This window comes from Oncorhynchus nerka, linkage group LG3, assembly GCF_034236695.1.
Source record: "Oncorhynchus nerka isolate Pitt River linkage group LG3, Oner_Uvic_2.0, whole genome shotgun sequence".
Taxonomy (NCBI): domain Eukaryota; kingdom Metazoa; phylum Chordata; class Actinopteri; order Salmoniformes; family Salmonidae; genus Oncorhynchus; species Oncorhynchus nerka.
In genome coordinates this window covers 81,926,460-81,939,249 of record NC_088398.1, presented here as the reverse complement: position 1 = coordinate 81,939,249, position 12,790 = coordinate 81,926,460, and the positions used below count along the sequence as shown (strand labels likewise).

Below are 12,790 nucleotides of genomic sequence, written 5' to 3'. Positions count from 1 at the left end.
CAGATATGAAAGGAGGAATGGAGGGAGAGAGGCAGATATGAAAGGAGGAATGGAGGGAGAGAGGCAGATATGAAAGGAGGGATGGAGGGAGAGAGGCAGATATGAAAGGAGGAATGGAGGGAGATATGAAAGGAGGAATGGAGGGAGATATGAAAGGAGGGATGGAGGGAGAGAGGCAGATATGAAAGGAGGGATGGAGGGAGAGAGGCAGATATGAAAGGAGGGATGGAGGGAGAGAGGCAGATATGAAAGGAGGGATGGAGGGAGAGAGGCAGATATGAAAGGAGGAATGGAGGGAGATATGAAAGGAGGAATGGAGGGAGATATGAAAGGAGGAATGGAGGGAGAGAGGCAGATATGAAAGGAGGAATGGAGGTATAAAATAATAATAATTTTTAATAAAAAAATAATAATGGGCCATTCCGATTAATTGGTCGACTTCTACTCTAGACTCACCTGCATAACCTTCAAATACAGACGCAGGGCTTATACCCTAAACAAGTGGAGTGAAATATACAAGTGAAATATTAAACACACTACTTTAGAATAGGCACCAGACGGAGTCTCGAATATTAAACACTCTTCCTCTGAATAGGCACCAGACGGTGTCTGAAATATGAGACACTCTTCCTCTGAATAGGCACCAGACGGTGTCTCAAATATGAGACACTCATCCTCTGAATAGGCACCAGACGGTGTCTCAAATATTAAACACACTACTTTAGAATAGACACCAGGCGGTGTCTGAAATATTAAACACACTACTTTAGAATAGGCACCAGACGGTGTCTGAAATATTAAACACACTACTTTAGAATAGGCACCAGGCGGTGTCTGAAATATTAAACACTCTTCCTCTGAATAGGCACCAGACGGTGTCTGAAATATTAAACACACTACTTTAGAATAGGCACCAGACGGTGTCTGAAATATTAAACACTCTTCCTCTGAATAGGCACCAGACGGTGTCTGAAATATTAAACACACTACTTTAGAATAGGCACCAGACGGTGTCTGAAATATTAAACACACTACTTTAGAATAGGCACCAGGCGGTGTCTGAAATATTAAACACACTACTTTAGAATAGGCACCAGACGGTGTCTCAAATATTAAACGCTCTTCCTTACTGCTCTGGCTGGAATACTAACTACAGAATGTCATGACAGACTAACACTGAAACGGAGTCAGAAGTCTCTATGGTAAACGCAAACACTATATAGTTTATCGTTGCCGTATAAAAAAAACTACCAAACACCCAACTGGTATTCAAATTGTGACATTTATTTGACAAAAAATAGTAAGCAAGTGACAGAGACATTAAAAACAGCAGATATAGTAGAGAGCAGAGACAGCTGATAGAGACGACAGTAGAAATACTAAACAGAGACAGCTGATAGAGGAGACTGTAGAAATACTAAACAGAGACAGCTGACAGAGGAGACTGTAGAAATACTAAACAGAGACAGCTGACAGAGGAGACTGTAGAAATACTAAACAGAGACAGCTGACAGAGGAGACTGTAGAAATACTAAACAGAGACAGCTGATAGAGGAGACTGTAGAAATACTAAACAGAGACAGCTGACAGAGGAGACTGTAGAAATACTAAACAGAGACAGCTGATAGAGGAGACTGTAGAAATACTAAACAGAGACAGCTGACAGAGGAGACTGTAGAAATACTAAACAGAGACAGCTGACAGAGGAGACTGTAGAAATACTAAACAGAGACAGCTGATAGAGGAGACTGTAGAAATACTAAACAGAGACAGCTGATAGAGACTGTAGAAATACTAAACAGAGACAGCTGATAGAGGAGACTGTAGAAATACTAAACAGAGACAGCTGACAGAGGAGACTAGAAATACTAAACAGAGACAGCTGACAGAGGAGACTGTAGAAATACTAAACAGAGACAGCTGACAGAGGAGACTGTAGAAATACTAAACAGAGACAGCTGATAGAGGAGACTGTAGAAATACTAAACAGAGACAGCTGACAGAGGAGACTGTAGAAATACTAAACAGAGACAGCTGATAGAGGAGACAGTAGAAATACTAAACAGAGACAGCTGACAGAGGAGACAGTAGAAATACTAAACAGAGACAGCTGATAGAGGAGACTGTAGAAATACTAAACAGAGACAGCTGACAGAGGAGACTGTAGAAATACTAAACAGAGACAGCTGATAGAGACTGTAGAAATACTAAACAGAGACAGCTGATAGAGACAGTAGAAATACTAAACAGAGACAGCTGACAGAGGAGACTGTAGAAATACTAAACAGAGACAGCTGACAGAGGAGACTAGAAATACTAAACAGAGACAGCTGACAGAGGAGACTGTAGAAATACTAAACAGAGACAGCTGACAGAGGAGACAGTAGAAATACTAAACAGAGACAGCTGACAGAGGAGACAGTAGAAATACTAAACAGAGACAGCTGACAGAGGAGACAGTAGAAATACTAAACAGAGACAGCTGACAGAGACAGTAGAAATATTAAACAGAGACAGCTGATAGAGGAGACTGTAGAAATACTAAACAGAGACAGCTGACAGAGGAGACTGTAGAAATACTAAACAGAGACAGCTGACAGAGGAGACAGTAGAAATACTAAACAGAGACAGCTGATAGAGGAGACTGTAGAAATACTAAACAGAGACAGCTGACAGAGGAGACTGTAGAAATACTAAACAGAGACAGCTGACAGAGGAGACTGTAGAAATACTAAACAGAGACAGCTGATAGAGGAGACAGTAGAAATACTAAACAGAGACAGCTGACAGAGGAGACTGTAGAAATACTAAACAGAGACAGCTGATAGAGGAGAGTGGAGAAATACTAAACAGAGACAGCTGACAGAGGAGACTGTAGAAATACTAAACAGAGACAGCTGACAGAGGAGACAGTAGAAATACTAAACAGAGACAGCTGACAGAGGAGACTGTAGAAATACTAAACAGAGACAGCTGACAGAGGAGACTGTAGAAATACTAAACAGAGACATTAAAAACAGCAGACATAGTAGAGGGCAGAGACAGCTGATAGAGGAGACTGTAGAAATACTAAACAGAGACAGCTGACAGAGGAGACAGTAGAAATACTAAACAGAGACAGCTGACAGAGGAGACTGTAGAAATACTAAACAGAGACAGCTGACAGAGGAGACAGTAGAAATACTAAACAGAGACAGCTGACAGAGGAGACAGTAGAAATACTAAACAGAGACAGCTGACAGAGGAGACAGTAGAAATACTAAACAGAGACAGCTGACAGAGGAGACTGTAGAAATACTAAACAGAGACAGCTGACAGAGGAGACAGTAGAAATACTAAACAGAGACAGCTGATAGAGGAGACTGTAGAAATACTAAACAGAGACAGCTGACAGAGGAGACAGTAGAAATACTAAACAGAGACAGCTGACAGAGGAGACAGTAGAAATACTAAACAGAGACAGCTGACAGAGGAGACAGTAGAAATACTAAACAGAGACAGCTGACAGAGGAGACAGTAGAAATACTAAACAGAGACAGCTGACAGAGGAGACTGTAGAAATACTAAACAGAGACAGCTGACAGAGGAGACTGTAGAAATACTAAACAGAGACAGCTGACAGAGGAGACTGTAGAAATACTAAACAGAGACAGCTGATAGAGGAGACTGTAGAAATACTAAACAGAGACAGCTGACAGAGGAGACTGTAGAAATACTAAACAGAGACAGCTGACAGAGGAGACTGTAGAAATACTAAACAGAGACAGCTGACAGAGGAGACTGTAGAAATACTAAACAGAGACAGCTGATAGAGGAGACTGTAGAAATACTAAACAGAGACAGCTGACAGAGGAGACTGTAGAAATACTAAACAGAGACAGCTGATAGAGGAGACTGTAGAAATACTAAACAGAGACATTAAAAACAGCAGACATAGTAGAGGGCAGAGACAGCTGATAGAGGAGACTGTAGAAATACTAAACAGAGACAGCTGATAGAGGAGACTGTAGAAATACTAAACAGAGACAGCTGACAGAGGAGACAGTAGAAATACTAAACAGAGACAGCTGACAGAGGAGACTGTAGAAATACTAAACAGAGACAGCTGACAGAGGAGACTGTAGAAATACTAAACAGAGACAGCTGATAGAGGAGACTGTAGAAATACTAAACAGAGACATTAAAAACAGCAGACATAGTAGAGGGCAGAGACAGCTGACAGACTGTAGAAATACTAAACAGAGACAGCTGACAGAGGAGACTGTAGAAATACTAAACAGAGACAGCCGAAACAGACAAATAGTTTTAAATGGATATAAGACGAGACACTTGGTACACCGACAGTTTTGTGAGAACATCTTTTTTTTTTTTTTTTTTACACTTAAATGTTTGACAGCACACAAAGAAGACATTTCGTATAAAATCACAATTCTTAACTCTGATCCTGTTACATTTACCGTTGTGTTACTAATGAACCACTTAGGAGAGGAAACATATTTTCAAAAGGAAACCTGCACCATCAAACAGAGGATACTGACGTTCAACCTTGACGGCCACCTGTCAAAGCAGCACTTAGTTAAGATACTGTAGACGGGCCATGTGTTGCATCCAAAATGGCCCCCTATTCCCTATTCAGACCCTTATGGGTACTGGTCAACAGTAGTACACTACTACGTAGGAAATGGGGACATTTGAGAAATAACAATAATGTCTTGATTTACGTGGGATTCATTCGACTTCAACTCATATGAAAGAGCCTTTAAAAAAATAAAATAAAAATTATCCTCAAGATGACAAATAGCAAATAAGAAAATATGTAGTTTGTGTTCGTCAGGTCAACATCTGCACAAAAACAACAACACTTCATTCAATGTGAACATACAATATCCGGTGTTCGTTTAGTCAAAATCCCGTCCACTCAAATCACCACATAATGTATAGTCGTCGCAGGGTTGAGGAAATCCACATCGGCTTGGTTCCCCCAAATCACTGACACACTGGATGATCCCCAAACGGTACCCTATTCCCTATATAGTGCACTACTTTTGACCAGAGCCCTATGGAACCCTATTCCCTATGTAGTGCACTACTTTTGACCAGGGTCAATTGGGCCATTAGGGTACCATTTAGGACACATCTCCACAACACGGTGATGACAGAAGGCTGCTGTCGGGTTCCCCCCCCCCCCCACAGTTTTTAATAATATAAAAAGCGCTCGGGCCAATCGGAGGAGACAGTCTCACCAGCCAAACACGTACTCCATCGCTTTAGAAACCAAACTGTCGTCTTTCCTTGGGGTCTGTTCGTCTGCCACCACCTGAAACCAAAAGTGTAACACGGTTGGAGAATTCCACGTCGGTCCCCATAGAAACAGTGATCACTCAATGACATTAGGACATTTTTAAAAAAGGAAACCAATCCGTACACTACTTTTAACTACTATAAATAATGTAGTATGCATAGAGTGCATTGTACACATTGAGGTTTGGGAATATTTTTATCCAGAGCCGTCGCTTTGCTGTCCTCTAGTGGACACACAGCCCCCCCAGTGGACACACAGCCCCCCAGAGGACACACAGCCCCCCCAGTGGACACACAGCCCCGCCAGAGGACACACAGCCCCCCAGAGGACACACAGCCCCCCAGAGGACACACAGCCCCCAGAGGACACACAGCCCCCCAGAGGACACACAGCCCCCAGTGGACACACAGCCCCCAGAGGACACACAGCCCCCCAGAGGACACACACAGCCACCCCCAGCGGACACACACAGCCCCCCAGCGGACACACACAGCCCCCCAGAGGACACACAGCCCCCCCACCCCCCAGCGGACACACAGCCCCCCCCACACCCCCAGCGGACACACAGCCCCCCCACCCCCAGAGGACACACAGCCCCCCCAGAGGACACACAGCCCCCCCAGAGGACACACAGCCCCCCAGAGGACACACAGCCCCCCAGAGGACACACAGCCCCCCAGAGGACACAGCCCCTCCGAGGACACAGCCCCCAGCGGACACACAGCCCCCCCCAGCGGACACACAGCCCCCCTCCGAGGACACAGCCCCCCCGCGGACACACAACCCCTCCCAGAGGACACACAACCCCTCCCAGAGGACACACAACCCCTCCCAGAGGACACACAACCCCTCCCAGAGGACACACAACCCCTCCCAGAGGACACACAGCCCCCCCAGAGGACACACAACCCCCCTAGTGGACACACAACCCTGTAGTCCTCCACGGTACATCTACTGTAGCCCTCCAAGGTGCGTTCGAAACACGTCAAGAGTTTTTAAAAATGTTTGTTCCTTGTACATGCCGTGAAAATAACGGCATTTTAATTATATGACGAAGAGTGCCTTGGTCCTCGTCTTTAAGACAGCCTTAACAACTTCTGTTGGTTTGGCAAAAAGTATTTAATGACGAAACCCCCCGATCCTACCTGGTAGTCACTGCTGGAGGCCTTGTAGGCTGCACTGAGGGGCCTCATTGAGGAGCGAGGTGTAGAGACATGGTGGCTGGGGGTACCATTTCTGACTGGAGGAGTAAACACTGAGCCAGAGGAGCTAGAGCCTCGGTCTGAGATCTCCATCACATTCTGAGAGAGACACACACAAATCTTAATTAAATGATTAGATATGTTGATTACATAGTGGTAAAAAGACATCTATCCATTTCTAAAAATGTTTTGACTTTAAAAAATATATATATATATTAGCACTAATGAGTGTTCCTAATTTAAAAATGTACCTTATCGATGCATGGTTTAACACCAATCATTATAGCCTCGCCAAAAATCTTCCCATCTTTACTTAGAGCTTTTCTTGCTTGGAGTCTAGACTGATATTGAATGTGCATCCAGTTACCAGTGTTGGACATCTAGTACAACAAGAGAACAGAACGGTGAAACAGGAAACAGAACACACTCACACACACTTAAAATGTCCTTTTCAAAGAATGCATAGATTCTTACCACGTGTTTCGTTATGTTTCCATACTGGGCGAACTGCAACAGAATATAAGACGCAGAGGCAGGAGGAAACCTGTTTTTTTTTTAAATTAAATTAAATTTAAAAAAATGAGTATTATACATACAGGAAGTTGTTCATTTTCACCTCAACAATAGATATCCATTCCAAAGGTGCAGCATTGTCATCTACAGATCAGACACATTCGGTGCATCTGCTTTAAGGTCACCCAGGGCAACAAGTGAATCGGAGTTTGCACGTTGTGGAGACACATTTGATTGGTCCTACAGTGAAAACTCCGGCCCTCTGGGAAACCAGGTGAACTAAAACGAACACACTCATTATTTCAACAGTTAAAAAGGAAAAGGCAACTGCCCAAATAAAAGGAAACACTCGAGTGAACGAGGGATACAAACTATATTGAAAGGAGGGATTTCCGAGTTGATTATACATGCTTGGGGTCATGTATAAAATGCTGGGCAGGCTATTATTTTGGATACCATGGTTATGCTCCCATAGGATGACAATGGGGACGGCAGGGTAGCCTAGTGATTAGAGTGTAGAGGAGGTAGGGTAGCCTAGTGGTTAGAGTGTAGAGGAGGCAGGGTAGCCTAGTGGTTAGAGTGTAGAGGTGGCAGGGTAGCCTAGTGGTTAGAGTGTAGAGGGGGCAGGTAGCCTAGTGGTTGGAGTGTAGGGCGGCAGGGTAGCCTAGTGGTTAGAGTGTAGAGGTGGCAGGTAGCCTAGTGGTCAGAGTGTAGAGGCGGCAGGGTAGCCTAGTGGTTAGAGTGTAGAGGTGGCAGGGTAGCCTAGTGGTTAGAGTGTAGAGGCGGCAGGTAGCCTAGTGGTTAGAGCGTTGGACTAGTAACTGGAAGGTTGCAAGTTCAAATCCCCGAGCTGACAAGGTACAAATCTGTCGTTAACCCACTGTTCCTAGGCCGTCATCGAAAATAAGAATTTGTTCTTAACTGACTTACCTAGTTAAATAAAGTTTTTTTTTTTTTAATGCCGCCATCCACAGGGCACGAGTGATAAGCATGAAAAAACTATGTAAACCATATGTCATTGCCGTCTCAATCACCAGATCTAAACCCAATTGAACACTTTTACGGGAGATAGTGGAGCGACTCCTGAGACCAGCATTTTCCACCACCATCAACTAAACACCAAATGATGGCATTTCTCGTGGAAGAATGATGTCACATCCCTCCAATAGAGGTCCAGACACTAGTAGAATCTATACCAAGGTGGGTTGAAGCCGTTCTGATTGGTGGAGGCCCAACGTCCTACTAAAGAGCAATTGAAGGCAAAAAAACATTTCTGAGCCTGTTTTCTATGTGGCATTGATAATAGCCAAAAAAAATGTATTATATTGTCCAAATTGACTACCAAGTGTAAATAGGATCATTTTATTCCATGCTCACCAACACGGGTACACAGCTATACGATTGTGCTCTATCCAATCAGACTGCAGAATACTAGACAGTGGACAGACCTGCCCCATCAGTAAAGCCTCATCTTAGATTCTGATTCTTTTTGAGGAAGTAATACTGGCTTTGTTCCTACGGTGTCTCTTGGTGGACAAACACCAGTAACTACAACATTGAAACCACAAACCCCCCAAAAGACTGAAATGTTCATGTTTCTTAATGAGCAACAGGGGATCACATGCAGGATCAGTGCGTGGGCTCTTTTAACGAGACATCTTGTTTTTTAGGCAGTCACCTGTAGATATTAGAGGGTACAATACCAGGAACTTACCCAAATACAGTGATCCATGTATCATCTAGATGGTCTTCAGAAGACAGTGCGTCTCCCTGAGTGAAGAAAGGGTCTACTTGGGCTGGAGACATTGTTGACTTCGCCTGCTGCCCGATGGTAGTAGGACTAAATAGACTGGACGCTGAACAGAAGACGACATTAGGACATACCTATGAATTCCCTCTCGTAGTAAATCTAAAAGACAAGTTGGTACAAACAAGTGTGAAGAAATAATAAATAAATAAATCTCACCTGTTCCTGGTGTAACTGCCATATAGCCAGACAGCGGGGTGTGCATCAGTGAGAATGGCTGAGAGAAGATAACATCCAGGTGTTTACATGTCCTCTTGATGCAGACACATTACTCAAAATCAAACGCTTCTGGTGAGATGCTAATGTAGCAGGTGTAGAATCACTAGCGAATTAATTAGAACACTTCCCTGGCTATAGCGACAGACTCCAGAGAGACTGAAGAGCCAGGGGGTGACTCAGAGGGACTGAAGAGTCAGGGGAGACGACTCCAGGGGACTGAAGAGTCAGGGGGACATCCCTCCAGAGGGACTGAAGAGTCAGGGGAGACTACTCCAGGGGACTGAAGAGTCAGGGGGAGACGACTCCAGAAAGACTGAAGAAAAAAACAGGGGGAGACTGTTTTCAGGGGGCACTGAAGAGTCAAAAAAAATGTATTATATTGTCCAAAGACTGAAGAGTCAATAGGATCATTTTATTCCAGAGGGACTGAAGAGTCAGGGGGTGACTCCAGAGGGACTGAAGAATACGGGGGGTGAGACAGACCTCTCAGTACAGCCTTTCTGATAGATTCTGATTCTTTTTGAGGAGTAATACTGGCTTGGTTCACCTCTGTGGACAAACACCTCAAAAACAACACACAGCACCCGAAAGTGCCATCAATCAGACTTGATTTTGGACAGACCTGCCCCTCAATCCCCTCATGGAAAAAAATTCTTTTTGAACCAATCAATGTTCCTACGGTGTCTCTTGGTGGACAAACACCAGGGTAACTGAACCAGTGGGTCCACAACAGTTTCCTGACTGAAATGTTCATGTTTCTTAATGAGCAACAGGCTATCACATAGACCACTGTCTTTGAGTGTAAATCTTGTTTTTTAGACAGTGACCTGTAGATATTAGAACACTGTCTGGAACTTACCCAAATGTCCAGATCTCTAGTGACCTTCTAAGAACACTGTCTCCTGAGTGAAGAAAGGGTCTACTTGGGCTGGAGACATTGCTATTAGACCACTGTCCGATGGTAGTAGGACTAAATAGACTGGACCTGACCAGTGACCAGGCTATTAGACATACTGTCTGTGAGTGTAAAGTGTAAAAGACTAGTGACCAAGGCTATTAGACCACCTGTTCCTGTGAGTGTAATAGTGCCAGACCAGTGACCAGGCAGTGAGAACTGTCTGTGAGTGATAACATCCAGGTGTTTACATGTCCTCTTGACCAGTGACCAGGCTATTCAAAACAAACTGTCTGTGAGATGCTAATGTCCAGATTAGTCACCAGGCTTAATTAGAACCACTGTCCCTGAGCTAAAGTGTCAGACCAGTGACCAGGCTATTAGACCACTGTCTGTGACTGTAGTGTCTAGACCAGTGACCAGGCTAGAGACCACTGTCTGTGGGTGTAGTGTCCAGACCAGTGACCAGGTCATTAGAACACTGTCTGTGGGACTGAAGAGTCCAGATTAGTGACTCAGGCTATTAGAACACTCTGTGGGACTGAAGAGTCCAGGGGGACGTGACCAGGCTATTAGAACACTGCTCTGTGAAGAGTCAAGTGTCCAGACTAGTGACCAGGTCTGAAGAGACTTTTGATGGAGTGAAAGTGTCCAGGTGACTATTTAGACCACTGTCTGTGGGTGTCAGTGTCCAGACCAGTGACCAGGCTATTTGAAATCAGCATCTGACTATTTTGCTAATCCCCATGGAGGAAAAAGGCTAAGAGAACCAATCAATGCGCCTGCTTCAATAACAAAATAGGTACCAGACCAGTGGGTCCAACAACTGTCCAGACCAGTTACCATTCATTAAACACTGTCTGTATTTAACCAGTGATCTTCCATCTGTCCCTGTAGTGTCAGACCAGTGAACCTAATGTCTGTGAGTGTAAAGTGTCCAGATTAGTGACCAGGCTATTAGTGCTCTGTGAGTGTAAAGTGTCCAGACTAGTGACCAGGCCACTGTTTGAGTTAAAGAGACCACTGTCTGTGAGTGTAAAGTGTCCAGACTAGTGACCAGGCTATTAGACCACTGTTTGAGTGTAAAGTGTCCAGACCAGTGACCAGGCTATTAGACCACTGTCTGTGTGAGTGTGAAGTGTCCAGACTAGTGACCAGGCTATTAGACCACTGTTTGAGTGTAAAGTGTCCAGACCAGTGACCAGGCTATTAGAACACTGACTGTGAAGTGTCCAGACTAGTGACCAGGCTATTACACCACTGTCTGTGAGTGTAAAGTGTTGTTGTACACAAGGTCCTGGGTTCATGCCCAGGTCAGGAGAGGGATGAAACCTACTCTGTTAAAACGTACCTGTTTATGTGCACCCATAGGGGACATCCCGACAGCGGGACAGGAGAGGTCATCATAGATACTCCTGACTGGAGGGGCCCCACTCTTGTCTTTGGGTGTAGGAACCACAGGTTGAGGGGGAGAGCCACCTAACAGAGAAAGAGTTAGAGAAACAGTCAGGAATCAATTGGAAATATTGCTGAGAGGAGAGACTGTTAGGTGGCTCTACATGTTGTCATATTACAACACAGAACGTGAAAGTAACAGATCTGATAGTAACCAAAAAAGTAGTTTGTTTTAAACTAAGTTAGGTCTATCACGCTATGAAGGGGGGTAATTATACATGATAGATTAGAAAGTCAGCTAGCTATTTAATTGTTTTAGTGAATGATAAATTACCCCCAAAAGTAAAACATCACTCACCTGTTTGAAGTGGTGACCTCATATCCATGACTCCAAATGACCGAGGCTGGGGTGTGATAGGCGCTGGCAGATCCCCCATCAAAAACCCGGGGAGAAACTGGGCACCCGGGCCGGGCTTGGGTGATGTCGGGGAACCCAGAGTCATTGGTTCCGTGCCTAGGGACAGATGGAAGATAACGTTAGATAGAGAAGTTAATGAATAAGTAAGCTAGCTAGTTGTTAGCTAATAACAAAAGAGTACCTTTTGTTATGCTAACTACTTACTTAGTCTATAGCCTTGCCTTCCTCCACACGGTTAGCAAAATAGATCAGATGCTGATTTCAAAACTCTGCCTTTAGCTAATAATCAAAGTCACTAACTGGCAACCTTAGAGGCTGACTTTGCCAGCTAGCTAGAAAACATTCCAACAATAACTAGCTAGCTAGCTAATGTAGCTAACTGACCAGTCACCATGTCAAACGTGTTAGCTAGCTAACGTTAGTTGGTTCGCTTCACTAGCTAACTTAACTTTGACATTCTCTGAATGTTAGGCTCAAAAGTAAACATTATACTTACTCTAAGACACTAACGTTAGCGGTACAGAACCAACTAGTTGGCGAACTCATGTGACAATGCTAACGTCGTTAGCTAACTAGCGTATAACTAACGAGCAATGTTTCTGTATCTGTTTAGCTTGTTAGATTGAGAGAGAGAAAATAATGAATTATTTACCCACCTTGAAATTCCATCCTAAACTTAAAGACCACCGATTATACAAAACCTGGTGAACAGCTAGACACCAGAGAAGTTAACAGAGTTGAAGACGCAACTCAAGTTTTCAAACCGTCGGAATTCTGAAATCTCGCGTTAGTTCGGCAGCTGGGTTTCACGATATCTGGTTCTGTATTCAGACACATGTGGTGGACTGTTTCCTTCTTCAGGGCAGGAAAAGCAACATTGATTTATTATCTAGAAACGAATAATTTTTAGAAAGTTTAAAGCCGCTGGAAGTAGGTGTGCTGCAGTAACCCCTGACAAATTGGAGAAAAATATATATTTTATTTTTTTCTTTATAAAAGTTGTGCATTGGGCCTTTACTTGTCCTGTAATTAGCGGACC

The 12,790-nt window shown here is 44.0% G+C and overlaps 1 protein-coding gene across 1 annotated transcript; it reads right to left on the bottom strand.

Annotated features, from left to right (window-relative positions):
• Positions 1 to 3,803: 3,803 nt before the first annotated feature.
• On the bottom strand, positions 3,804 to 12,586 carry nup35 (nucleoporin 35). Its single transcript, XM_029641618.2, has 9 exons — positions 12,408 to 12,586; positions 11,692 to 11,847; positions 11,290 to 11,417; positions 8,984 to 9,041; positions 8,732 to 8,873; positions 6,979 to 7,048; positions 6,756 to 6,884; positions 6,448 to 6,603; positions 3,804 to 5,317 (listed from the first exon to the last, which is right to left on the bottom strand). Exons 1-9 carry the CDS (start codon positions 12,418 to 12,420, stop codon positions 5,240 to 5,242), a joined length of 930 nt encoding a protein of 309 aa, XP_029497478.1. The 5' UTR covers positions 12,421 to 12,586; the 3' UTR covers positions 3,804 to 5,239.
• Between the last annotated feature and the right edge of the window lie 204 nt (positions 12,587 to 12,790).